The following is a 26500-nucleotide window of genomic DNA, read 5'->3' on the forward strand; positions in this document are numbered from 1 at the left end:
TAAAAGAATTATGGTAGATGGAAATGTGAAATGAATGCCAGAGGCTAGTAGGGGTTTTTTTTTAGATTAATTGGAAACATTTAAGCAGTACAGAATGGAAAGAAAATTCCTCTTCAAGGCAATTTGAGAACATAAGTTGAGAATGCAATCACAGAAGTAAATCTGTTGGGACAAATCGTGGATTTCAGTTTGTTCACCTTCCTTCTTTGATTGTTCTACTATAATAGCTAGACAAGCCTAGTTCATTAGTCTGTCCTGATATAAATATGTAATTCCTTTTTTATTCAGCACAGTAAGTCCAAGTGCTGTAAAAATACTATCAGGATTTTTTGTGTTTATGTCTATAAAACTAAATTTTGGATCTGTAAATTAATGGTATTTTTAAAAAATGGTGTTTGAGTGCAGTGCTAAAAATAAATCTTTGGAAATTGATTTAATTTAAGATTTGCACGTTAGCATTTAAAGTCATCATATATTGATACTGAAATTTTCATCATTAGGATAAAATGTAGAAAAAATTCACTTTTCCCATAGCCTTCTCTGCTATAAATGAAAGCCATGAGAAAATGTGAATAAACCCAAATGCCAAAAAAAGCAAACCACTGCTGTCAAACATAAATTTTTGAGATTGCAAACTCAACTCAAAAGTAAGGAAATGGAAGATTTACAATTGACTTTGTAATTTTTATTTCTCCCCCATGTACTTCGATCTTGTGCTTTGAGTTAGGCTAAATTCATCTAGAAAAATATGTTCACATGAAATTAAGGACTATAATGTAATTAGGGCTGTTTGAAAATCCATACCTCACCCTCTAGTAGATAATATGGTTGTAAAGTGTTGGAAGGGTCTGACTAAGATGTTTCCACCTATAAATGTGGGATCTTGTGTGGCACCTTAAATTAGTTCTGTCTGCACTGCTTGCCATTGGTTCGAAAGTTAGCCCCAGCTGCTCCTCATTATTTCTCTCACTGTGAAATGGTAGTTTTAGTTGAAATTACCTCTCCAAGAAGGTGGGGCTTAGAACATAACATATATAGGTTTTCTGTCAATCTGGAAAAAGTATAGGCATCATCCTAATTTCTATCAAAAATTGTTACAGACTTTCATTTGAACTAGAGATGTGAAAGTGTAACTGTGCACTTTTTAAGACTGAAATGAACAAATAATACTCTTCTGCTTTCTTTTTTTTTTAACAGATAATCTTGTGATGGAAGGGAACCGATGTGTTGCCCCTGAACTCTCCACCCTTATTAACACAATAACCAAGCCTACCACTTCATGCTCATTCAATACATTTGCAGTTGAGTTTCCAAAAAAGCGCAAAGAAAGTGACTGTGATAACCAGTAAGTGATTTGCTTCTGTTCTGTTTCTACATCATAATGAGACGAGGCCAATTGGAAGCAAGCATCTGTTCTTGTTTGACTTCCTACCATTTTGGTAGCATTTCCCATTATATTATATTTATTTTAAAGGGAAAATAATATTGCACATCCATTCTTTGGAAATCCTGAGACATTAAGAACTGTATACAGGGTCCTCATTTTCCACAGTTGATTTTAGTAGGGTTTCTAGAACGGAATTTTCTAGTCCAAGAACTTGATAGTACACTGTTGGTGCTGGAATTTCAAGCCATATCTTTTTTTCTATCCCTCTTTTTTTATTTTTTTTTATTTTTAAGTAAAGGCATGCTAACATGAAGCACAGGATTATTACAGATGCAAACAAGAATATCACTTAGGGTGTGTCTAGACTACAGAGATTTTTCGAAAATAGCCTTTTTTTTTTTTTTTTTCAAAAAATCTTTACCTGCGTCTAGATCGCTGCCGCGTTCTGTCAACAGTAAATCGAAAGAACACGGCGGTTTTGTCAATGGCGGTAAACCTGAAAATAAAGGCCTCCAGGAAGAAGCCCTGGTGGACACTCCTGCCAGACCTTTCACTTCTATTGTTCCTGCCTGTAGCCATCTTTTAAAGGCACAGGCACCCAGGAGTAGCATTGTGGCAGCAAGCCAGCTCCAACTAGGACCCTGGCTGCTTGGCTCTTGCTGGAAGGCTGTGGACAAGCCTCCTGAGACAAGCCTCCCGAGGCCCCCCTCGCCTTTCCAGGGATACATCCCCGCAGCAAGCCAGGGGCACCAAATGCCAGGTATCCTCCTGGTCTGCGCCTGAGATCAAAGCCTTCTTAGAGCGCTGGTCTGAGGAGGAGTCTCTTCAGGCCCCACAGTCCAGGAGGAGGAATGCAGACATTTATGGCAGAATGGCTGATGGTCTTGCCAAAAAAGGCCACCACCTCCGCACCCTAGACCAGGTCAGAGCAAAGGTGAAGGAGCTGCGGCAGGGATATGTTAAGGCCTGTGAGCACAGCTCCCACTCTGGGGAAACAGCACACTGCTGTGCATATTATGAGGACCTGGACTGGATCCTGGGGGCAGGGAACCCCTGTCTCCCGAGAAGGTTGTGGAGTCTGGGATGGAGACCCCTGTGCAGCAGCAGCCGCAGCTCCAGGATGACACCCAGAGGATCAGCAGCTCTAAGACGAGGAGGAGGAGGACGACACCAGGCACGCACAGTGACTCTCACCCTGGAGCCGAACACCTAGATGCAGGAGGCCTCCCAGATAGCTTCAGACATCGGGGAGGGAACATCAGGTGAATGCTGTGAGGGTCCAACACGCACAGGGCAGGGGAGGCAGAAGCAAAGTGGATGGTGCAGTACTGTGACGTGTCATGCTGATCACAGCCTGGGGGGCCCCCCCACACATGGCCGACCACAGGGAGAGCCATCCTACCCCTGCACCAGCATGGGTGCGAGGCACCATCTGCTCCTGCAGACAGTGATGCCAAGTTCAGGCATGGCTTTGGGACTCTGGGATTACCACACAGCATCAGGCCTCTCAGCAACCTGTGGGAACCCCAACTGTGGCCTGACACTTGCCTGTGCTGCTTGGCCATGGTGCGTGCGTGTGTGTGGGGGGGGGGGGAATGCAGGATGGTGGCCTGCACACCTACTAGGCTCCAGGAAGGCTGTGGCTGCTGGCCAGGCCACACCTGCCATGCTGAGACCACATGAGCATATCCTGACCCTTGGACAGGCACTGACTGCTGAGAAGGAGGGCATGCCCTTTCAGGGAAAGTGTGAGCATGCATGACTGATGACTTTTCCCTCTTGTCCTTCACAGCTGGACCAGCTGTCCAGGAGGGGAGTGCCACACCTGTCCCACCACCCAGACGGCTGCATGGAACCCGTCGGCACTGGCACACATACTTGGACCTGATGTGACAGCACATCTCAGTCCTGCAAGGGATGCAGGAGAGAATCACACAGAGGATGGAGGCAGAGTGGTGCAGTTGCTTGCTGGACAAGTTTGTCCAGCAGCACATTGCAATTTGCGCTGCTATCTGGGAGGTGATGGCCTTCCCCGGTCCTGTGCCTATTCCTGCTCAACCTGCCTCCCCCACCCCCGCTCCTCCCCATTCCAGATCCAGGTGCAGCCCCACCTCCTGCCCAACCCCCTGCTGTCCCAGTCCACATGCATGGCCATCTCTGAGCAGGCTCCCACACCCAAGGTGGCAGGAGCTCTTCGTCCAGGTGGCACCCTGAGCCTCCCTTTCCTCTTCCAGGTTTACATCCTCCTTCCACCCATGAGACTCAGCAAGGGAAGCACTTTACTTCGTTAACAAAAAGTTTATTTTTCTTTACAAAACAATTATATAGGTTTTGTAACATACCACAGTGCAATAAACTAAGCATTTTGTCAAGCACACCTGTCTCTGTTCTCCTGTGAATGTGTACAACGTGGGGCAGGGATGAGTTTTGGGGGGGAAGGCACTGGGGGCATGGGGCACTCCCACATTTGGAAGGCCCCGGGGAAACTCCTTGGGCTTCTTGAGAGAATCTCTCTGTCAGAGCTTGCCAAATGCGCAATCCCAGCTGGTGGGCTTGGCAGATGGCAGCTGTCCGGGGCTGCTCAAACTGCCTCCCCTCCACATCAGCCCGTGTTTCCCCCCCGGGAGGAAAGCAGGCTGTGCAGCACACAACAGGCAGCAACCACTTCGGGGATGTTGCATTCCCCCATGTCCAGCCGAGTGAGCAGGCTTCTAAACCTGCCCTTCAGATGACCAAAGGAGCACTCTACCTGGAAGCGAGCCCAGTTCAGGTGATATCTTGCTCACATATAGTTGTCCAGTGAACGGCTTCATGAGCCAGGGCATAAGGGAGTATGCCGCGTTGGCCATGATGCACATAGGAATCTGCATATTCCCTGCTACAAAGTTTCGCTCCGGAAAGAATGTTCCAGCCTGTGGTACAGGTATGAGTTCCGGAAGATGCAGGCATTGTGTGCCCGGCCTCATCACCCGACACAAATGTCTGTGAATTGTCCCCGGTGGTCAACCAGGGCCTGCAGCACCATGGGAAAGTCGCCCTTTCTGTTAATATACTGGGCTGCTGGATGGAGCGGTGTGGTGCAGATCAGGATGCGAGTCCCATTGCGTGCTCCACCACAGTTCGGAAATCCTAGCCCCGCAAATCCAGCCACGATGGTATCCAGGTCTCCAAGGCGGACAGTCTTGTGAAGCAGCTCCGATTTGATGGCCGTCACCACTTGCAGAAAGGAACAAATAGAAACACAGACAACAGGAAATTAGAGGAGTTGCCTGAGCTGATGAAAGGTGCTACCTCTCCCCTCCCAGACCCCAAGTCTCCCCCCACCCCCCGCACCACGGCAGGGTGAGGCCAGGAGGGCTTCTACCACTCCCACCCCATCCCCTCTCCCCCCCTTATCTAACCCCCACCCTCCGTGAACTGTCCCCAGAGAGTGACTTACCTCCATAAAGATGGCCCCATGTGCAGACCTCCCCACACCAAACTGATGTCCCACCAAGCAGTAGCTGTCAGGGGTGGCCAGCTTCCACAGAGCAATAGCGACTCGCTTCTCCAGGGGGATGGAGGGCTGCAAGTGGGTGTCCTGGCATTGTAGCGCAGGACGAGCCAGGCACACAGCTTCTGGAATGTGGACTTCCACATACGGAAGTTTTGAAGCCGAGTGTTGTCATCACACTGCTCCCTAACAAGATGGTTCCACCAGTCTGAAGTGGTATCCAGCCTCCAAACTCACCTCTCCAGGAATAAGTTAGTGTATGTCTACACTAGCCCCCTAGTTCGAACTAGGGAGGCTAATGTAGGCATTCGAAATTGCAAATGAAGCCCGGGATTTAAATATCCCGGGCTTCATTTGCATCTTCCCGGGCGCCGCCATTTTTAAATGTCCCTTAGTCCGAACTCTGTGCCCGCAGCTACATGCGGCATGGAGTAGGTAGTTCAAATTAGGATCTCTAATTCGAACCAGCGGTACACCTCGTTCCACGAGGAGTAACGGTAGTTTGAATTAGAGATCCTAATTTGAGCTACCTACTCCATGCCGCATGTAGCTGCGGGCACAGAGTTCGGACTAAGGGACATTTAAAAATAGCGGCGCCCGGGAAGATGCAAATGAAGTCCGGGATATTTAAATCCCGGGCTTCATTTGCAACTTCGAATGCCTACATTAGCCTTCCTAGTTCGAACTAGGGGGCTAGTGCAGACATACCCTTACGTGGCAAGGGCAGAGGGGCTGCAGCTCGAGTGAGGGGCTCAAAGCTGGGCTCTGAATTCAGCTCATTCATGATGATGGTCTCATGAACATGCAGCAGAACTTCCAGCATCAGTGTGGGGCCATCGCTTGCCCAGGAGCAGCTGTAGCTCCATGGCAAAAAAACAATTGAAAGCACAAAAACCAACCAGGAAACAAAATGCCATGGTGTCCCACAAAGCAGGTCACTCAAAGCAAGCACTGCAGCAGTTTTGCTGTCGCTATTGGAGGTAGGCAAGCCAGCTGCAGGAGCAGAGCAGTGGCTCTTCAGGGGGATCCCTTGAAGCACATGTCTCTGCAAAGAGCATGCTGCAGGACCCGGAAGAAAAGGCTGCCCCCATACCCTGGCAGAAGTGCTTCCAGGTGCCCTTTTTTTTTTTGGCAGAGTGTCCAGGCAATCTGGATGCTCTTTTTCGAAAAAGTGGATCGCTTTTTCGATCCGCTTAGTGTAATCTAAACGCTCTTTTTCGAAAGAGGTTTTTTCGAAAGATACTTTCGAAAAAGCTTCTGTCGAAAAAGGCACGTAGTGTAGATGTACCCTTAGGCTGCGTCTAGACTGGCAAGTTTTTCCGCAAAACCTGCTGCTTTTGCGGAAAAACTTGCCAGCTGTCTACACTGGCCGCTTGAATTTCCGCAAGAGCACTGACTTTCTACTGTCTGAAATCAGTGCTTCTTGCAGAAATGCTATGCTGCTCCCATTCGGGCAAAAGCCCTCTCGCGCAAATGCTTTTGCGCAAGAGGGCCAATGTAGACAACGCAGTATTGTTTTGCTCAAAAAATCCCCAATCGCGAAAATGGCTATTGGGGCTTTCTTGTGCAAAACCACATCTAGATTGGCACGGATGCTTTTCCGCAAAAAGTGCTTTTGTGGAAAAGCATCTGTGCCAATTTAGACTCTCTTTTCCGCAAATGCGTTTAACGGAAAACTTTTCCGTTAAAAGCATTTGTGGAAAATCATGCCAGTATAGATGTAGCCTTAGTGTCTGGTTGGGTTGGATGATTAGCTCTTAAACCTAGAACTCTAAAATATGGTCGTGGCACAGTGATGAAGTGGGTAGGAAGTCAGTTAAGTATCTAGACAGAAGTACAAGCGAGGATTTTCTGCTGGACTTCTAAAAAATTTAATAGTGTGACGCATGCTGTTATACTGAGGTTATTTTGTAGACTGCTTCTCTTCCATCCATAGGCAGGTAACATACCTGGGACATCTACAGTGATTGCTTACATAGAAAAAATAATGTTAGAGAAGCTGTACCTTAAGGTATGTTTTTTTTTAATGTAACTTAGCAGCTGGCAGGAAGAAAGAGAGTCAGTATCAGACCAACAAGCTCTCTCTAGACTTCTTTTGGTCTACAGTTTGAGAATCATCATGTTTAATAACAAGGGGGCTGTGTTCCCTTCTTGCTAACTCCCCTCTCAGCTGGCAAAGGTCCAGGGGTGAAGCTGTCCTGGTCTTGACTTCCCCACACCAGGGCCCTGGCTCATTCTTGCTCTTCTTCCACTTCCTTCTCCCTCCTCTCCCTCCCCCCCACCACCGCCCTTTCTTGCCCCTCGTTCACCCCGCCACCTTTGACCTGCCCTGGCTCTTTCTCGCTGCTCCACCCCAGCTGCTGGGGAGGCCCCGCTGATACTTACTTCTTAAACAATGGTGCACATCTGATCACTAAAACACGTTAATTTACAACTCAGTACAGCATTTTACAATAGCTAAGAGGGCATACTTTATGTAATTTTTAGATAACTTTTATTAATTTAGGAAATAATACATAGTATTCATTACTCCTATGAAGCTGCAGATGCAGCAGCAGTACATTAAGAATAGTAAGAACTAAATCACACAAACACAATAGCATTTACGTTTTATGAATGTAAATCTTAATTGTTATATAAATGTTTCACATTTGCAATTGCAACATTCTGAGTTGCCGGCTGACTGCTGTCATTAAAATTTGAAAATTAAAGTGTGTTAACTCTAACAGAGAAGTCCTCAGAACACTAAATGTACAATGTTCTTAAAACTTCTCATCTTCCCCACTCCCACAGTCATTTAGCTTCATAAACTGAAACAGAAATATGAGTTTTCCTGCTTTTTTCAACTCCTAATTGACTTGTTAGATTTATGATGTGCTGGGCCGTCTTTTCTCTGCTCCTGTGCACATATTTTGTACAAAGTGCTTCTTAGTTTTGTAAAAGTGTAAAGTTCTTCTTTGAGTGCTTGCTCCTATTTTTTCCATTCTAGGTGTGTGCATGCCCACATGCACAGTTGTCAAGAGACTTTTGCCTTTGCATTATCTGTAGGGTTGGTTGTGGTGCCCTCAGGAATACTGTGCTCATGTCAATATATCATTAACCACCAGCCTTATACACTCTCGGTTCCTTCTTGCCACCAGTGTGGTAGTTGGTCAGTGCCTTTCTCTCCCTTGCCTGGCAGTTTTGTTTATTGTACATGAGTTTTTAAGAAGTTGTTAAGTACTGTAGTTAGTTAAGGTTGCTGGAGGGGACTTTGCCCCAGGCAGGGCATGCCATATTCTTGGGTTTTGAACCCTGCACTGACCGTAATTATGTAATAGGCCTATGTCTACTAGTGATCTGCATGGTAGCTGCCTGGTGTCTCGGGAAATCCTACAGCAAAGAACAGTGTTGCATATATAAGAACTTTCACTCAAGGACACAAAAAGAATGTGACATTCATTTGAGGGCCTTTCTCATAGATGCTGCTCTCCACCCAGTCTTGAAGATGTCCTGGCCAGGCAAAACTTGTGGCACTTTGGCGTTGGTGCACCCCAGCACTGACCCTTTTTGCCAGTGCCCAAGAAAGGGTTTAAAAAAAAAAAGTTGGATGTAGCATTGAACAAGATGGACCAACGGGCATTGGATAAAGGACCCTTTTTCCCAGAGAGCAAAGGAATCTCCCAGTGTAGCCATTACCGTGTGCAGCAGTGGACCCACAAAAGCTCCCTACAAGGGCAAGCCAGCCATGAAAGCCCCTAGAAGGCAAGTGAACTCCACCAGTCTCTAGAGCTCAGGCAGAGCTCTGTGTCACTTCCCCTTTGGTCTCTGCATCAGGCCAGGTCATTGGTTTGTCTCCACAGATCGCACTGCACTCCTAGTCTCCACCCTTTTGGTCCAGACTCACCAAGAGGGAAGTGCCAGTCACTATATGATTAGCACTGCTCATCCTCACATTGATCCTCTCCTTGATCACCACCAATGCCTAGACTATGGGGGGTTTTCCTGCATGATGGTGCTTCCCCTGCTCCTGGCTAAATATGGTGGCACAATCAGACACTTTTAATATGCTCTGCACATCTATCCTTGCATATGGTATGCTTTCAGTGCCCAAAGGGGTGCTTAAGATCGCCAAAGCCCTCTGGCAAACCCTATCTTCAATCCTGTCCACTTCCAAGAGGGCTGAGAAGTATTTTGTCCTTGCCAACGGATTCAGATGCTTATTCATTCCCACCCCAAGGTCACTTTTTTTTTCCAGTGGCCATCTAGAAAGACCAGCAAGGGTACTCTAGTTCCATCTCCAAAAATAAGGAAGCCAAGAGACTGGACCTTTTCAGAAGGAAAATATATTCCATGGTTAGTCTCCAATTCACAGTTGCAACCCACCAGGCTCTTTTGGGGCGATATAACTTTAATGTTTGGGACTCCATATCCCAAGAAGTGTCCTAAGAATTCAGGGCCCTTGTTGAGGAAATAGCAGTGACTCTGTGTTCTCTCTAGATGGCCTGGGATGCAGCAGATTCATAAGCCAGGGTAGTCGCCTCAGCAGTGGTTGAGAAGTGGAGTTCCTGACTTTGGACCCAGGAGATGCAGTTCTCAATGCAGAATCTCCCGTTTGGTGAAACTGGACTCTTTTGCAGAGCAAACAGATGCAAAGCTGCACCGATTGATGGACACTCAGGCCATCCTCTGCTCAGTGAGGTTACAGACACCTCAGTTGGCCAGGAAGCAATTCCAGCCACTCCCAATACCAAGACCATGGCAGCCTCAGCAGGGGTCTACAAGGAGACGGGACAGTAGTTTTAGTTGCCACTCCCTTTTCTCCTCTCATTCACCTGAGCAACCTAGCCCAACGAAATACTGCAGAGATCAGAAGTATGAGTTGTGAGGGTGTGCTTGAGATACTCCTATAATCTGCCTCATTTTTTCCTCAACTGTCTCTCTTCCTATCATTTGGCCTGGTCATGGTCTACTGAGTCCCAGTGCAGATCCCTGGGGGACACTGCTAGTTACCTCTCTCCTTTCTGAAACTGACTCTTTGTTTCCTGTCTTTTAACATTTATCAGTCCATGAGAGGGCCTTGCCTCTTATTTCATGACAGCTTATTTTAATTAAGAGCCTTTAGTGAGTGACCTTATCAAAGGCTTTCTGGAAATCTAAGTACCTATTTCCACTGGATTCCCTTTGTCCATGTGCTTGCTGACCTCAAAGAATGTTATGTGCACAAACATGGAGATGTGTGACACATCACCTCCATATTTGTGCATATAACAAAATTCATTCTGCACATAACTGATCTGTGGTGGTAATAGGGTCAAGGGGTTCAGAGTGTGGGAGAGGGCTTAGTGTTGGGAGGGATTAGAGTTTTAGTTGGGGGTACAGGCTCTGGGGTGTGGCTGAAGCCAAGGGGTCTGGAATGCAGGACCAGTCTCACGGCAGATTGTTGGAGTAGGAGTGCCGTGTGGGCAGGAGATAGGGTGTGTGGTCTAGGAGGGAGTTAGGTTGGTGTAGCAGGCTTAGGGCAGCGGATTGGGGAATGAGGTCTGTGAGGGAATTGTAAGGGGCTCTGTGCTGGGGCTGCTCTTGTTTGATGGGTGGGACAAGTTGGCTCCATGCTGCCTCATGGTCATCTGCAGGCACTGCCCCCTACACTCCCATTGGCCAGCGCTTACAATGATGTGGCTCCAACCTGAGGTGGAGAGAGGAATGGCAGTGCATCATCGCCATCCCTCCATCCCCACCAGGAAGCACTGGCCCTGAAAACAGGGGCTTTATGGGCTGCAGCCCCTAAAGTCCATTTCTTAATTTAGCCTTGTTGCTGTGGCCAGAGGAGCACACCTCTCCTCTGGCTGCAACAGCATCCCTGAAGCCTAGCATGGGGTTTATTAGATAGCTGCACAGCCATGCAACTTAGATCAAATCTTGGTGAGGAGGGAAACTGGGACTGGGAGTTAGGGGGAAATTATTCAGATCAGTGACAATGTACCAGTTACAGGATATTTTTACACTTTACATCCTTTTTTGGCAACATTTTTGTATGCTGACCACTTACATTCCATTAGCGAATGTTCACCTTTTTCTCCTAGCTTCTCATGATAGAAGCCAATATGGCTTTGTTTCGTTTATGTCTTTATAGACTAGTATCAATAATGTTACTGTTTTGTTTTGAAAAATGTTTAATTTGTGCTCTGTGCTGACTAAATGGAATCATCCTAAATTGTGTTCGGTTTGTTTTTCTTGGCAATAATATGTGTGTCTTTTAAAAAGAAAAATCCGTGGCATATTTCTCACCAAATTACAAATTTTATGATAGCCAAATGTGGGACCTACACCAGCCATGCAATCCATTATATTAGACTATACTATTTAAGTTTTGTGAACATTCCAAGTTACATTCAATGCACTGTATTATGTTTTGTCCTTGCATTATGGAATGGTTCCTAAAGAATTTTGAGACTTAAAACTTTTCCATTAATGAGCAATACGTCGTTTTATTTTTTTAATTAAAAAGTAATATATAATGTAAAATTGTATTCTGTTTTTCCAGGAGTGAAGATGGAGAACATGTGAAAATTAAATATTTCAGGTATAGTAATTTGGAGAAATACATTTTTCTACTATTTACTGGGACTGAATCTACCAATCTCTGAAATCATAATTCATAGTTTTGTCAAAAGTTTTCGAATACTTATGTTTTCAGTTTACTTACACTAATATATACCTAGTAAAACCAGGAGTTTGAAATTTCAGCATGAGTTTAGAAAAAAAGTTTGTTTATGGCATGTTTAAACTAGAGCACAGCTGTGTAAATTTGAGAATCTAGCTCTGTGACTTGAAGAACTTTATAACTTAACAGTCAGATATTACAACTCCACAATCCACTAATCAGCATGCTTTGAAGTGACAGAAAAAAATGCTGGTCATTCCTTTCTTCTCAGAAAAACTTTAATTGCAAAGTCCTGTTATGTGGTCTAATACTACCAAAATCTTAATTATTGTACAATAACTATGAAAGTATGTTTACTGTTTACTCTGAACTATCAGACATTTGATTTAGTTTGACAATTACTGTTTAGATTTAAAGTGCTCTTTGTAATGTATGGTCCTTGCTACCTATTTTACTTGTTAAACACAAAAATCAGTTCTCAAGGCAAGTGCCATGGTGAGTAGATTTCAGCCGCGCGCCCCGTTTACCGGCAGCACGCACATGCGCAATGCGGCTCTTGCGCAAGCACAGTGCGGGGCTGGCGAGCGGCTTTCGCCGCCATTCGTCAAGCCCTGTTAATGAGAATCTGTATATAAATTCTGTCCTTTGTGTATTTTCACATTTTGTTCTTAATTTTGTTATGCATGCAGTTCATGAGAGGAATATTTTAGGGCTTGGTTCCTCCATTGTTGTTTTACAGAAGCTTTGTTGGACAATCTATGAACTTAGTCTCCTCTCCTACCTGGAAATCATAAAACTTTATTTCTTAGCAGCTGAGGAATGCATTCTGCACCATCCAGACCCCTGCATCCATCTACCCCATTTGCAATAACCTACCTATTTACTGGGTTCTCCAGGTGTTGTACAACTGAGGTGGGAACTTCCCCAACTGTCTGGCTACTTACATGTTATAATTTACATTGCTATACATTCTTCTTTGAGAGACATCCCTCTGGTGTTCCAAAGCAGGTGCGCTCTAGCACCACTGACTGGATTCTTCACAGCAGTACCTTGAAGGGCCATGCATGTGCAATAGGATTATGCATGCACAGCCCCCCTTCCCTCAGTTCTTTCTTATCTTCCCCTGCTTAAGATGGAGCTCAGCAGCGTTCTTCACTCATCATCATATCCTGTAGATAAGTAGTTACATTTTCGTTATTTCTTCTCCAATTACCCCACACTTCATCCAAGTTCATCTTCCTTGCCAAAAAAAGTTTTTTTTTCTCCAAGTTGTTCTCCCCTTGTTATTGTTGTTACTGATTACCTTGTGAACAATGTTGGGAACATCAGACTTGAAATGCTGCTCAGCCTATAACAATGCCATGCCCATCTCTGACAGACATTCAAAATGTGTCAGATGTCTCAGCGAGGCCCATGTCCAGCAGGACTGCCAGCATTGCACCAAGCTGAAGGTGGGAATACCCAGAGACAGGGACCTTCGCCTTAAAATGCTCATGATGGAAAAAGCACAACCTCAGTCCTCTGACCCAGGCAAAGAACACCCTGACAAACTGAGATCAGATAAGGGGAAAAAAATCTCCCAAGAAACGTGCCTCATCTCTGACTCCCAAGGCTCCATCACCCAAACGGTGCATAGCTGAAAGATCTACACTGAGGGCTAAAAGGGCACCACGCCTCAGCGACTACGATGCTGTGGGCATCTCTAGAACCAATCGGGCCGTCTCCAAGCATGGGACGCATAGAGCCTGAATCAAACCTACAGGCCTGACTGTGCCTGCCTCACCTACCTCAGGGCCCACTGGTCCATTGTGTAACTAAAGCGGAAATGCCAGTACCAAGGCCTACTGATACAGCACCGCAACAAGTAGCTGCCCCGGCCATTGGTACCATAGCAACATCCGGCAGAGCCGTGACCACCTTGGCACTGCAACACACATCTCTACCAACGACCTCCACCTCTGCACCAGTAGGCACCGTCCACTCCAGCACTAAGGTACTTCCACCCAAGAGACCTGACAGTTAAATGTAGATGAAACTCTGTTCCTCGGCATGGACATATCACCAGTCACAGCAGCACCCAAACATGCCTCTTTGCCCAAGCTATTATCTTGTGATGACAGTGACAATGAGGAAGTAATATTTTTGTCCCAGCTGTCGCCTGGCCCTAAGATATCAGTGCCTTCAACCCATCCCAGCTTAAGGCACTGAATTGGCACCGACATTCCTCCCTGGGGCCCACGCCCATGGATGCCACCATCTATGCCTTACACTTCCCATTGGCAATATTGGAGCCCATTGACATACACAAAAAAAGAGGGAAACTCAGCCTGTCCCTTTTCCTCCACCACAGTCTCCATCAGGATGCAACAGGAGACGGTGGAGCCACAGTCCCTTGAGTTGGACCCAGATACGTCCCCTGTTATGAACTTGTCCTTCTTACCTGACAAGGCAGTAATGTCTCCACCTCCCACTGCAGCTAACAACTTCACATCCTTTCAGGATATTCAAGAGGGTAGCAGCTGACCTTAACATCGCCGTGGAGGAGGTCACAGAGATGCAGCACAACCACTCCATTGGCTAAGATTCGACCCATAAATCCTGCCATTATGGATCTTGCCAAGACTATCTGGCAGACCTCTCCCACTATTCCATCTACCTGTAAGAGGGCAGATAGAAAGTGCTGTTTCCCCAAAGGAGTCTGAATTTCTCTTTACCCACCCACCCCAAATTTTGTGAAGGTGGAGACGGCTCATCAGAGGAAATAAGCAGCACCAGCTCTGCTCCATCCCGGCTGATAAAGACAGCAAGCGACTTGCATTGTTCAGCTAGAAGGTTTATATATCATCCACCTTGCAATTCATAATCACTAATCATGCGGTGCTGCTCAGCGTATATGACTTTAACAGATACTCAAAATAGAACACCTTTATTGATGATATATCGGAGGTGAAGAAACAACAATTGAAAGCAGTCATTGCAAAGGGCCATGCAATGTTACGGATAGCTCTACAAGCTGCTCTTGATGCTGCAGATATGACCACAAGTTTGACAGCAATGGCAGTGGTCATGAGACGAGCCTCATGGTTCAGCTTTTCAGTGTTTCCTCGCAAGATACAGTTAACTGCAGAGGATTTACCGTTTGAGGGCGAGAAGTTGTTTTTGGCTAAAACCAACAATGTCCTTCACTCCATGAAGAATTCCAGGGCGACACTCCATTTTCTTGGTATCCATACACCTGCAACCAGGAGGAGACAGTATAGATACCAACCTTGCTCTAGACCAAGGTTTGCAGCATACATGTATCAGCAGTAATGACAGGACCACCAACTACAATGCCAACATGGTCGTGGCAGGCAGGCATGTAGATGAAGCCACAACAACAACAATATAAGGAAATTTTTGGCATCTGTTGAGGGACTGAAAATGATTCTACCTGGTCCAGAGTTGTCAATAAATTATAAGACTTTTAACCATCTCCTTCTACCCTTTTACACCAACTGGCAGGGCATAACATCAGATAGATGGGTGCTACAAACTATCCACTTAGACGGCATCCCCTTTGTCTCCATCCCTCTTCAGGGACCTCTCTCACAAGGCCATCCTAAGAAAGGAGGTTGATCATCTACTCTGGTAGGGCACTATAGAAGCAGTGTTATGTCCATACAAAGTACACGAGAGATCTTTTCAAGGGAAGAAGGCAGTACGCCGCATTTATTGAGAATGCAACAGTTAGCATATGCTTTTCCGTCTCTCACACACATACACACTCCATGCACACAGTCCTGCCAGTCAATGTTCGTTACCAATCCAGATTTTGGATCAATCTAGTGGCCAGCCAGACTTATCGCAGAGGGGAGCTGGGCTTTGTCGGTTGCGATCTGAAGCTCCGTGAGCTGGTGACAAGACGAACCCAAAGTCCCATGGCAAAGCACCCTGCTCTTATAATCCTCTTTTCTCTGTTGAAGTCTATGGATTTCGCTGTGTCAGTTTGTGATCAGTCACTCCTTAATGGGTGTTATCTTTTGATGTTAACATCCCAAAACACCCCCGAGAGGGTCATCCTGTCCTGCAAATGTTAATCAATTGTGTTAATCAATTGTCGTTGGGGTGCCAGCCTTCACCTTCGAGTCGTCAGTCTGCCCCTTCTTAATCACTGATGGTTCTTTGGCATCCTGGAGTCTCTTCGCCCCCCCTCCTCTCTTGACCATGTGGCCTTAACAACGGCCTTCACACCTTATCTTTTTCTGATGCATACATTCCTCATTCACACAAACAGTCTGTTGCAGAGACCTTCAAAGCTATACAAACAGCAGTGTTTTATATTGAGCAAAAGCAAAAAGCATTGTAAATTAAACCTTACTAAGTCTTGTAATCAAAACAGTTCACATTGAAAGCCCGGGCCTTCAACATTCTTCTAATCTTATTAATATAGACACAATACAAGATCCCGTCTTTTACTTACTAAACCTTAAAACAAAGAAAGCTTATTTACTAAATCTTAAAACAAAGAAATGTATATTTAACTAAAGGGCCTAGTGGTCTGTCCCTGCCTTAACATCAGTACAGACCACTGGCAGTCTGTCAGATGCGTTTCTACCAATGAGGGTGTCTGGTAGGATGAAATTAAGTCATACATTACTACATTACTAAACCTGAAATATAAATATAAAATCCCACTCCTACAGAATTCCCACATGGATACAAAGGGAATGGTTTTTACTTGCACTATTTTCTCACACAGAAAAAGAATGGGAGGTGGCACCCAATTTTAGATCTTAAAGCAGCCCTCAACAAATTTGTAAAAGGGAAAAAATGGAAGATGGTAACGTTGACCACCATTATTCTATCTCTGGAGCTGGACAATTAGTTTTCATCTCTCGATGTACAGGATGCCTACTTCCATGTTATGATTCATACTGCTTCATAGGTGTTTTCTCTGTTTCATCCTAGGTACCCAACATTACCAATATACAGACCTACCTTTTGGACTCTCCCCGGTATTGAGAGTTTTGTCCAAGATGCTTGTCATAGTCACCTCCCACCTGAGGAAACAAGACATCATTATCTTCCCTTACCTTGATGATTGCTTCCATTGAGGCAAAATCCAAATTAGATGCTTGTTGAAACACTTACCTGGTTATGACATGCTTCCACTCTCTGAGCCTGTTAATAAACTAAACAAAATTAGTGCTCACACCAACACAATTCATATACAATTCTTCGGAGCACAGCTCAATACCCTGCTGCAAGACAGATTCTTATAAATCCACAACCTGGTTATCAAATTGCGTTTGATGCCACAAGTCACAGCTCACAACTGTCTCCACCTACTTGGCCATATGGCATCATGCAACCCAGTAGTCTCTTTATGTAGAGCCTTCAAGGCTGGCTCAGTGCTGTCTCTAAGCCAGTGGTCTCCAACCTTTTTAAGCACAAGATCTGTTTTTGAATTTAAGTCAGTCCAGGATCTACCTCAAACCCAAATACCTCTGCTCCACCCCTTTGCTGAGGCCCCGCTCTCCTCACTTTTGAAGATGGGGTACAGGAGAGGGGGACAGAGAGATATCAGTGCCCCCCTGTCTCTGTCTCCCCACTCTGCACAGCAAGCAGGAAGCAGGGGCAGCTGAGCAGGGGTAGGAGGGCAGCTAAAGTGCCAGAGCTTGATAGCCTCCCAGCCAAACCAGTCAGGATCACCTGTCAGATGCTCCAAGATGTACCAGTAGATCCTGATCTACTGGTTGGTGACCCCTTCTCTAAGCCAAATCAACACTCCCTCACCTCAGCCTGTCCATTCCAAAAGTGCAATACTATGGTGGACAAAAACAGACAACCTGTGTAGAGGTCTCCCTTTCCAAACACCAGAACCCTTGGTGGATGCCTCTCTCATAGATTGGAGGGTGCACATCAAGAGGTCCACAACTCAGGGTTTATGGATACTAGTAGAACAGGATCTCCATATAAATGTCCTCGAGCTCAGAGTTGAACCGTTTGCCTGCCAACGTTTTTTACCAGCAATATCCAGCAAACATGTCCAAATATATACTGACAACATTGTCTGCATGTTTTATATAAACAGGCAAGGTGTTGCCCGTTCCCATGCCTTATGTACAGAGGCTATTACCCTGTGGAACTGGTGCCTTGCTCATGGCATCGCCATAAGTGCATGTCATCTTCTCGGTGCCTTAAATACCACTGCTGATGCAGAGCTCTTGCAACAATCTTCAAGCAAAGGGGATGCCCTCTGATAGACCTTTTTGCCACAAAGGTAAACAAAAATTGTCCCCTGTACTGCTCCAGGGCTGGCATTGGCAAGGTCTCCCTTGGAGATTCCCTCATTCTCAAATGAAACCATCACTTACTATATGCTTCCCTATTGATTCCCCTTCTCAACAGAACAATTCTCAAGATAAGGAGGGACAAGGTGAGGATCATTCTTGTAACCCAATGCTGTCCCTGGCAGCCTTAGTTCCCTTTCTGGAAAAGAATGGCCCTGTGTCCCCTAATCCATTCAATCCAAAGCTCCTATTTCAACCAGGGCTCTAGACTTGGCACCTGCAATTTCTCAGACTCCATCTAAAAGCCTGCTAACTAGATGGCTTTCAGGGATAGAGGTGCAGTGCTCAAGTCAAGTACAGAACGTATTTCTACACAATAGGACTCCCTCAACTCGAAAGACATATAGGCTACGTCTAGACTGCAAATCTCTTTCGAAAGATATTTTTGAAAAAGCCTCTTTCAAAAAAGAGTGTCTGGACTAAAACCAGTACTTTCAAAAAAGCAAGCCACTTTTTCGAAAGAGAGCACCCAGGCAGTCTGGATGCTCTCTTTCAAAAAAGCACAGTGTGCATTACATAGCATCTTTTTTTCGAAAGCGCTTTTGAAAAAAGGCATTCTTCCTCGTAAAACAAGGTTTTCCGCAGTCGAAAAAACTGCCGCATTCTTTTGATTTACTTTCGAAAGAACACGGCAGCCGTCTAGATGCAGGGGATGTTTTTTCAAAAAAAGGCCCCTTAGTCTAGAAACACCCATAGTGACAAGTGTTAGAAGAGATGGCTGCCTTAATGGTAGATCCCTCATATATTCCATTCTTCAAAGATAAAGTTTCTCTATACACCCACCTGAAGTTCCTCCCCAAAATACACTCATCCTTCCATATCAATCAGACAATTCACCTGCCTGTATTCTTTTCCAAACGTCATGCCAATATTTTGAAGCACAAATGCATACCCTTGATGTACACAGGGAGCTTTCTTTTGACATCCATAGAACACAAGGCCTTTTAGAGCTTCACCTAGGCTGTTTATTTCTATAGCAGAACGCAGTAAAAGACAGCAGATATCATCTCAGAGATTACCATATTGGATTTCTGACTGCAGCAGAGTTTATCACCATAACCAATTATCACCACCTATCTTGCTACATGCCCATTCCGCCAGGGCTGTTGTCACATCAATAGCTTATCTCCGCAAGGTTCCCATTGAGGGCACATGCGCTGCGGCAACATGGACCTCCGATCAAATATTCGCCAAACGCTACACACTTTTGCAGTGACCTCTCTTCAACTAGAATGGCCAAGGCGTCTTATCTATGGTGTACTTACCAAATAAAAATTTGACCTCACACCATTTTTCATGAGTAGCTGCTGCATATTTTAGGTCAATTAGGTGACAGATTAGCTGTCAAATATGTGCATTGTATATAAATTCTTTCAGTATGGTCGTATTTCTCACAATACAATCTGTCCCCCTGATGAAGCTGAAGCATAGCAAAGAGCAAAATCTAGAGAAAAATGTACGTTTTTTGAACTTTGATTAAAATACTTTTCTTCTTAGAGAAGCTCATAGTCAAACGGAAAAACGAAGAAGAGATAAAATGAATAACTTGATAGAAGAATTATCTGCTATGATACCTCAGTGCAATCCTATGGCACGTAAATTAGACAAACTTACAGTATTACGAATGGCTGTACAACATTTCAAGTCATTAAAAGGTAAATTAAAAACTGATCTGATAATTCCCTGTTTTATTGGGACTTACACAATAGCATTTCATTACAATTACATAACGAAGGTTAGCTGTTCTGCTCATGCAGTCCCCCCTTGAGCTACCATGGCACAATCCCTATTGCTGGGCTGGCCCACATGGGCTGCCCTGGCCCTAGCTAGGTTTCTGGGCTGCCTCTGCTCCGCTACCATGGTCTTGCTACTGCCGCCAGGCTGCTAAAGCCCTGGACCCACTACCACCAGCCTTGTTGTGCGTGGGGTTCTCAGCAGCTGGCCCTCCTGCCCCAGGGCTCTCTCGTTCAGCAACATCTGTGGTCCTACCGGACCATGGATGCTGCCAGATGCAAGAGAGCCCCAGGTTAGGGAGATACAACTTGTATTTAGGTCATATTCTTAATACGTACTGAATAATCATTCTGAAATGAAAATCAGAGTTCTATACATAAGTGATGCAAAATCAAGTTGGTGATGTTACAGACAGTTATTTTGGCTTTTCTCAGTTTATTTAGTATTATCCAATTTGGGGAAGGGAAGATGCAGTGGGGCTTTGGAATAGAGCGATGGTAGAGGGCTTCTAGGGGGAAGTTCGGTTAGAGGTACAGGTTGGACTTCCCTGGTCCAGCACTCTCAAGACCTGACTGGTCCCAGATGAGGGATTTCTCCGAACCAGGGGAGGTGATTTCAGCCCCCTGCTCTGGCCCCCACTCCTTGCCTGCTCCTTCCTCTCCCCCCCCCCCCCCAACCAGGCTTCCTGGCTCCTCTGGCAGCCCAGCTGAACTGTGCACTGGCTCCTGCTCCCCCAGCCCAACTGAGGGGGGTGTATAATGTTCTGGGGTGTTTCTCCTGAACTTGTTTGCTTCAGCGGCAGTCTGGAATTCCTGAGATGAGGGTATGACTCTTTAATGAGTTACTGATTAAAAGAAAAATGAAAGTACGTTCCAGTATGAAAAGCAGTTTTTTATGGTTAGAAAGTACTGAGTGCATGTTCTGTGTGTAAATTTGATTAAAGTGCAGTCTTATTTGTAAAGGAAACTTAAAGGATTAACATTTATAAATAAAACTTTCTGTTTTACAGGCTCTACCAGTTCTTATGCAGAAGTCCAGTACAAACCTTCATTTTTGCAGGATGGTGAACTGAGACAGTTAATCCTTAGGGTATGTGAAAAGAAACCGTATATCAAGCAATGGCCTCTTTAAAACCTGGTTTAACTTTAATTTTAGTTGACTGCAAAGGGCTTTTCCTCGTATTCCTTCCTTCAAGTCAATGCTTTGATATCCTTGCTAAGACTCAGTCTATAAACTCTAAAAATAGTTTATTTTTATGCACAGGATTTTTCTTTAAGAGCCATGGAAGATGTGTGTGGATATGTTTCTCAATATCCAACTGTGTGCTCTTTTACAGAAAACCTCTTTCATTTCCATGAAATATGCCTGCACTTTTTCAACATTTCATTTTGGTTTTCAGAGTATACATGTCAGTCACTGGAAGATCAGGAAATCACCCTATGAAAGCAGCTGTTTTTACTTACAATATTTTCTTATCACATTTTCATTTGCCGTAGTTTACCTGTTCTATTGCATGTAATAATACTCTTTAGCTAGAATCTGTAAAATATCTCTAAGTTAATCTCTTCTACAGCTAAGCTGCCTTTTCCAAAATCTATTTTTATTTTTTGCTGCATGTATGTCATGGTCTGATTGAATATTTGACATCATTTTAATTTCTTCATTTAATAAACTTGAATTTACCTAAGTATTGAGTTGCACAATTATACTGTCCAGCATCAGTTAATATACTCATTCTCAATAGTGTGGTATGATTTTATAAAGACCAATTCTTATATTTATAGGCTGCGGATGGGTTCCTCTTTGTGGTTGGATGTGACAGAGGAAAAATTCTTTTTGTCTCTGAAACAGTCTGCAAGATACTTTATTATGATCAGGTCAGTTTTTATTAAAACGAAATTAGTTTCTGAATAATGTGTTTGGTTTTGTTATAAATATCATTCCTTGTGCACGATTTCTTTAAGTCTTTTGGCTTTAGCTTCCTCTTCAACGCAATTATTCCAAAGGTTTGCTACTCTGAAATTTTAAGATTTTGCAACTAAAGTGAACGTTTCTGACCTAATTACTGACTTCTGATTTCAGGAAATAACTAATCTTCAGGTAATAATTTATATACTAACCTACAAGAAGAATATGTTTTGAAGATGTTCTTGTTTCCAGCTTTTATTGACAGATTTGGGCTTTCAGATGGTGAACTGTTATTTTGAATTTTAAAACCAGTACTTCAACAGTGCAAATAAATTGAAACTTAGCTTGGTAATTGCATAGTTTCAAAGATTTTAAGAGTGAATGTTCATGCACTGACATTTATGGTGTTGTACAGGTTGGATCTCCCTAGTCTGGCAACCTCAGGACCTGAGTGGGCCTGAAGGAGGGAGTTTGTCAGACATGGGGAGGTCAATTCCGGTCCTCTCTGCTGACTGACTCTGGGCTCTCCTAGGGGTCCGTCAGCAGACCCAACTGGGCTCCCTGTCCCCAGGCTCCACAGCCAGCCCCTGGTACTGGGCTCCCAGTTCTTCTCTCTGCCCCCAGCTTCCTGGGGCACTCTGTTCTAGGATATATTTGGTCCGGCAACGTCTGTGGTCCTGCTGGACAATGAATGTTGCTGGACCAGAGAATCCCGGACCAGAAAAGTTCAACCTTTAGTAAGGAAACCAACCCATCTAGACATTTTAGTTCAGGGGAAGGAGAATGAATGAAGACCAATCTAGTGCATGTAATGATTCTCTTTTGCCAAGATGCAAGCTATTTTCCTGGATATCTCTGGCCTGAGCTGCCTTGCCCAGTGGCTGATGAGTAGTTTTTTGAGCTCTTTGTGCCACCACATCTGCTTTTAAACCCCCTCCACTTTTCCATTTTTCCTCATAGCATTTTAGAGTTTAAACGAGGTTGTCTGCCCCCGTACTCTTCTCTAGTCAGCAATAAGAAACACCTTAACCCTTAAATTAAAAACTGAAAGATAGGAAAACAGCATGAATGAATATTTTCCAGTTTCACTATTGAACTTAACAGGTAAGATATAAGTGCATTTCTACCACAGTGTTTTTTTATTAATTTCTAGTGTGTCCATATAATTTTGACTAAAATACTGAAACAAAATTAAGAATTTAACAAAGATTTGTTTGAAAGTAAAGTCAACAGATAAATGTTACAATTTAGACAGAATAATTCAGGTATCTGGAAATTCTGGCCTATTCTAAAACCATCTAAAAAATTAAGTTCCTTGGTGAGGAGATGCAGAATAGAGCATATAATGCACAGCTTCTAAATTAATATTTTTCCCACTAGGCCAGTTTGATTGGACAAAGTTTATTTGACTACTTGCATCCAAAAGATGTTGCCAAAGTGAAGGAGCAACTATCCTCTTCAGATGCTTCACCAAGAGAAAAGCTTATAGATGCTAAAAGTAAGAGTCTATTTAGATATATTCAGATTTTTAATGTAATGTCTCCATTTGCTTTTAAGTTCAGTTATATAATTTGTACAAACAAAACATGTTTGAATGCATACTTCTGCTTAGAGTACACTAATAAGTTGAAAATTACATCAGAAAGGAACTCATTTTAGGTAATAATGCTTGAAGTTTACATTGTTAGACATTTACCAAGAATTGGTATGAACTTTTTTTTTAACCAGGCATGCTACTTTTTTTTCTTGTATTTGATAGGTCTTGTCAATACAAAAGACCTGATGTAGTCGAGCATGGGATAAAATGCTTCAATATCAAGAATCACTGTCTTCTCTGAAAATGCTAAGTGTCAATCCTAATTTAACCAAGTCTTATTTTGCTAGTATGGAGAACATTATGTACTTGCAGCTGATCACTATTTCATAGTGATTTTTATGAGCAGCTTTGCAACTTCCCCCCATACCAAATATAAATGGAAAGATTTTAAACGCTTAATTTACTAAATAAGATTGCATAGCACTGAATGGTATATTAGCATACTTAATTAGTTTCCACTTTTTGACAATCATGTTTTGTTCATCTTATTTAATGCATTTAAGGTTTTTTTTTTAGTAAATAGTATGTGCAAAAATTTAACAGGCAGTAAGGAAATTGGGATAATATATTAATGATTTAAATCACAATGTTTTATAGTCCAATGATCTTTTTCTGACTGTCTTCTTAAACTTTTACAAGCTGGCTTGCAAGTACATATGGATTTTCAAGCTGGGTCAGCTCGATTTCATTCTGGTGCTCGGCGTTCCTTCTTCTGTCGGATAAAGTGTAGTAGGATCACAGTCAAGGAGGAAAAGAAATGCTTGCCCAACTCAAAGAAGAAAGGTATGTCCAAGTGTGATTGAGTTGGAGGTTTTCTATTTTTAAACATTATATATTTAAATTCTGAATCGGTTATAAGCTCTGTGTAGTTATCAATGACTTCACAGAATAATTGTAGGGAATAAGAGGTACATGATAAGACCATGTTTGATCTCTAAAAAACTCGGCTTAGTTATCCCCTTAGAAAAAGAAAACAGAGATTTAGGTCATTGCTTGTAAGTGTATGTGCAATTCTTACGGGATCTTGAATCCTGAAGAGAATTGCTGAATGGAGCTGGAGCAGTGCAAAAGCATAGGAGTAGGAATAAGAAGAAATATCTATTGCAGAGTTCGTTATTAATAGGGTTGCCAACTCTGCTGTTTTCGAGAGGATAGGTTAAGTGATGAAAAAAATCACCCCTCCCAAATACATTGTTGTTGTATTTACATATCAGGTATGATTTCTCTTTTATTATAAAACCTACTAAAGTTCACTATTCAATATGCAGCCCCTAGAAATTAGAGATACAAGGTGGATGAGGTAATATCTTTTATTGAATCAGCTTCTGTTGAGAGAGAAGCTTTTGAGCCACACAGAACTCTTATTCAGTTCCTGAATTGAAAACTGGTTTTTCACTAACAGAAGTTGGTTCAATAAAAGATTATTACCTTCCCGTTCCATCTCTTTAATTCTTTAGTATATTTATGACTGATTTACATGACCGCTTTTATAGCTGTTTTTGTTTCTATGAGTGATAGTAAACACTTGTCATATTTTTGTTGTACTTGGTCACTTTATTTAAACAACTTTTGTTTAGATTATATTAAACATAGATTTTTTTCAAGGCTTACTGAAATTGTCAGAGATTCCAAAGTTTGTCATTTTTATTTTAAATGTAAAACTCTTTTTGTTGCGATTAACCATGGAGCTATTTTAATTTACTCTCTTTCCCACAACATTTATTGTCAACTCCTGACCATATTGAAGTCAGTGGCAAAAATCTTATTGACTGTAATGGGGCCAGGATTTCCTTCTTAAACTTGCATGCAGGAGACACTTGCAATTTGTGGAATTGCTTTTCGTGGTTCTACGTGTTTGCAGCGGTTTCCCTGCCTGGGAGGAGGATACGGGGGTTGGGAGCCAAAGGGAACTCATCCCAGTTCCCGGCCCCCCACAATAAGTTCCCCATGGTAGTCAGGAACCATGGTGAGTTTGGCAGCTGTGGTGAGTTCCCCGCAGCTCCCAGCAGCTTTGGTGACTTCCCCGCCACTCCCATCTTCCGCGGTGTGTTCAAGAGCTGCAGGGAGCTCACCTTGAGGACCAGAGGCCGTGGCCTCTAATATTCACGAATTTCATCTGTCGCAATGGAACGCATCCACTGCAAACGGTGAGGGTTTCCTGTGCATCAGTACTTAGGGAAAGAATGACTATCTAGACATGTCCCAGAAATCATGTTGATATACCACTGGAAATGGCTTTGCCTTTCATTTTCCCAAGGTAGATAAATTGAGTTGCATGTATTTTACTTTGGACCAAAGCATCTTTGTATAGGACTCTAAAAACAGAGCTCCTGTCTGCAGTGCATGGACACCAACAATCCCTTGGCACTTTTTAGAACGATAAAGGTTTGTACCAATGTCTCTGGGCAAAATATCCCCATCTGCTCCTTTTTGGGTAAAATGATGGTAGTCTGCTTAGCTGCAGTCCTGCATCCATATCATGGTGCGTGTACTGATTCCTGAATGTCACACACTAAAACAGGGAGAGATCCACTGAGATAATTGCAATATGTACGATAAATTCAAGAAACAGAAAATTCAAGCTTTTACATTTTGCTGAAAGGTTAGTCTTGGTAATTACACTAAGAATCATATCTCAGTCTCTTTGACTAAGATTAGGATATTCAAGTTACAGAATGTCTCTTTAGCCTAATGTAATTCATGGTACAAAAGAAACTGCATAAAATGTTTGCAGTAAATGAAAGCAATCTGTATTAGTAAACAGTTGGTTTCATTTTCTGGTGTGAAAACATTTAAGACACTAGTTAATGACATTATTTACAACTCTGTAGAGTTCAGACCTTAATTTGCATTTGGGAATTTAACTCCTTTTCTACTTTAATCAGATCACAGAAAGTATCGTACAGTCCACTGTACTGGCTATCTGAAGAGCTGGCCTCCTAGTGAGGTGGGAGTGGAAGAGAATGATGCAGAAAAAGGCAGAAGTAACTGTCTTGTTGCAATTGGGAGATTGCATCCTTATATTGTTCCACAAAAGAATGGTGAGATAAAGGTCAAGCCAACAGAATTTGTTACACGCTTTGCCATGGATGGAAAATTTGTTTATGTAGACCAGCGGTAAGCATTTTGTTCTTTTATTATAGAAAGAGTTGATAGCCACTCCTTATATAAGTTTCTTGATGCTTTCTGTTACATAGACAAAGCTAGTTGAGCAGGAAGCTCCTAAGTATGTAGGCTCATATAAAAAGTTATCTTACACTAACAAATTTACTGACCAGATTAAATCACACATTATAGTGTTATCATGCTTGCTAAGGGATGTATTGCTTACTCCCGGTCTGGTGCCTCCTCATGGTCACTCTGGGAATTAGTTTGAGGCTGAGGCCCCTACCTTTGTCAT

At 43.5% G+C, this 26500-nt stretch overlaps 1 protein-coding gene across 8 annotated transcripts in view; it reads left to right on the forward strand.

The window, feature by feature from the left end:
• Positions 1 to 26500, forward strand: part of BMAL2 (basic helix-loop-helix ARNT like 2) — a 63670-nt gene that overhangs the window by 10632 nt on the left and 26538 nt on the right. For 7 of the 8 annotated variants that reach the window (XM_075898977.1, XM_075898971.1, XM_075898993.1 and 4 more), the window contains 8 exons: positions 1198 to 1345; positions 11407 to 11445; positions 19359 to 19516; positions 20605 to 20684; positions 21380 to 21472; positions 22884 to 23001; positions 23740 to 23883; positions 25986 to 26217. In XM_075898977.1, the coding sequence (XP_075755092.1) occupies positions 1209 to 1345; positions 11407 to 11445; positions 19359 to 19516; positions 20605 to 20684; positions 21380 to 21472; positions 22884 to 23001; positions 23740 to 23883; positions 25986 to 26217 (1001 nt within the window). In that variant the 5' untranslated portion in view covers positions 1198 to 1208. The remainder of the gene's footprint in view (positions 1 to 1197; positions 1346 to 11406; positions 11446 to 19358; positions 19517 to 20604; positions 20685 to 21379; positions 21473 to 22883; positions 23002 to 23739; positions 23884 to 25985; positions 26218 to 26500) is intronic. The other variant, XM_075899011.1, reaches the window with a different exon arrangement.

This window comes from Pelodiscus sinensis, chromosome 1, assembly GCF_049634645.1.
Source record: "Pelodiscus sinensis isolate JC-2024 chromosome 1, ASM4963464v1, whole genome shotgun sequence".
In the NCBI taxonomy this organism is placed as follows: domain Eukaryota; kingdom Metazoa; phylum Chordata; order Testudines; family Trionychidae; genus Pelodiscus; species Pelodiscus sinensis.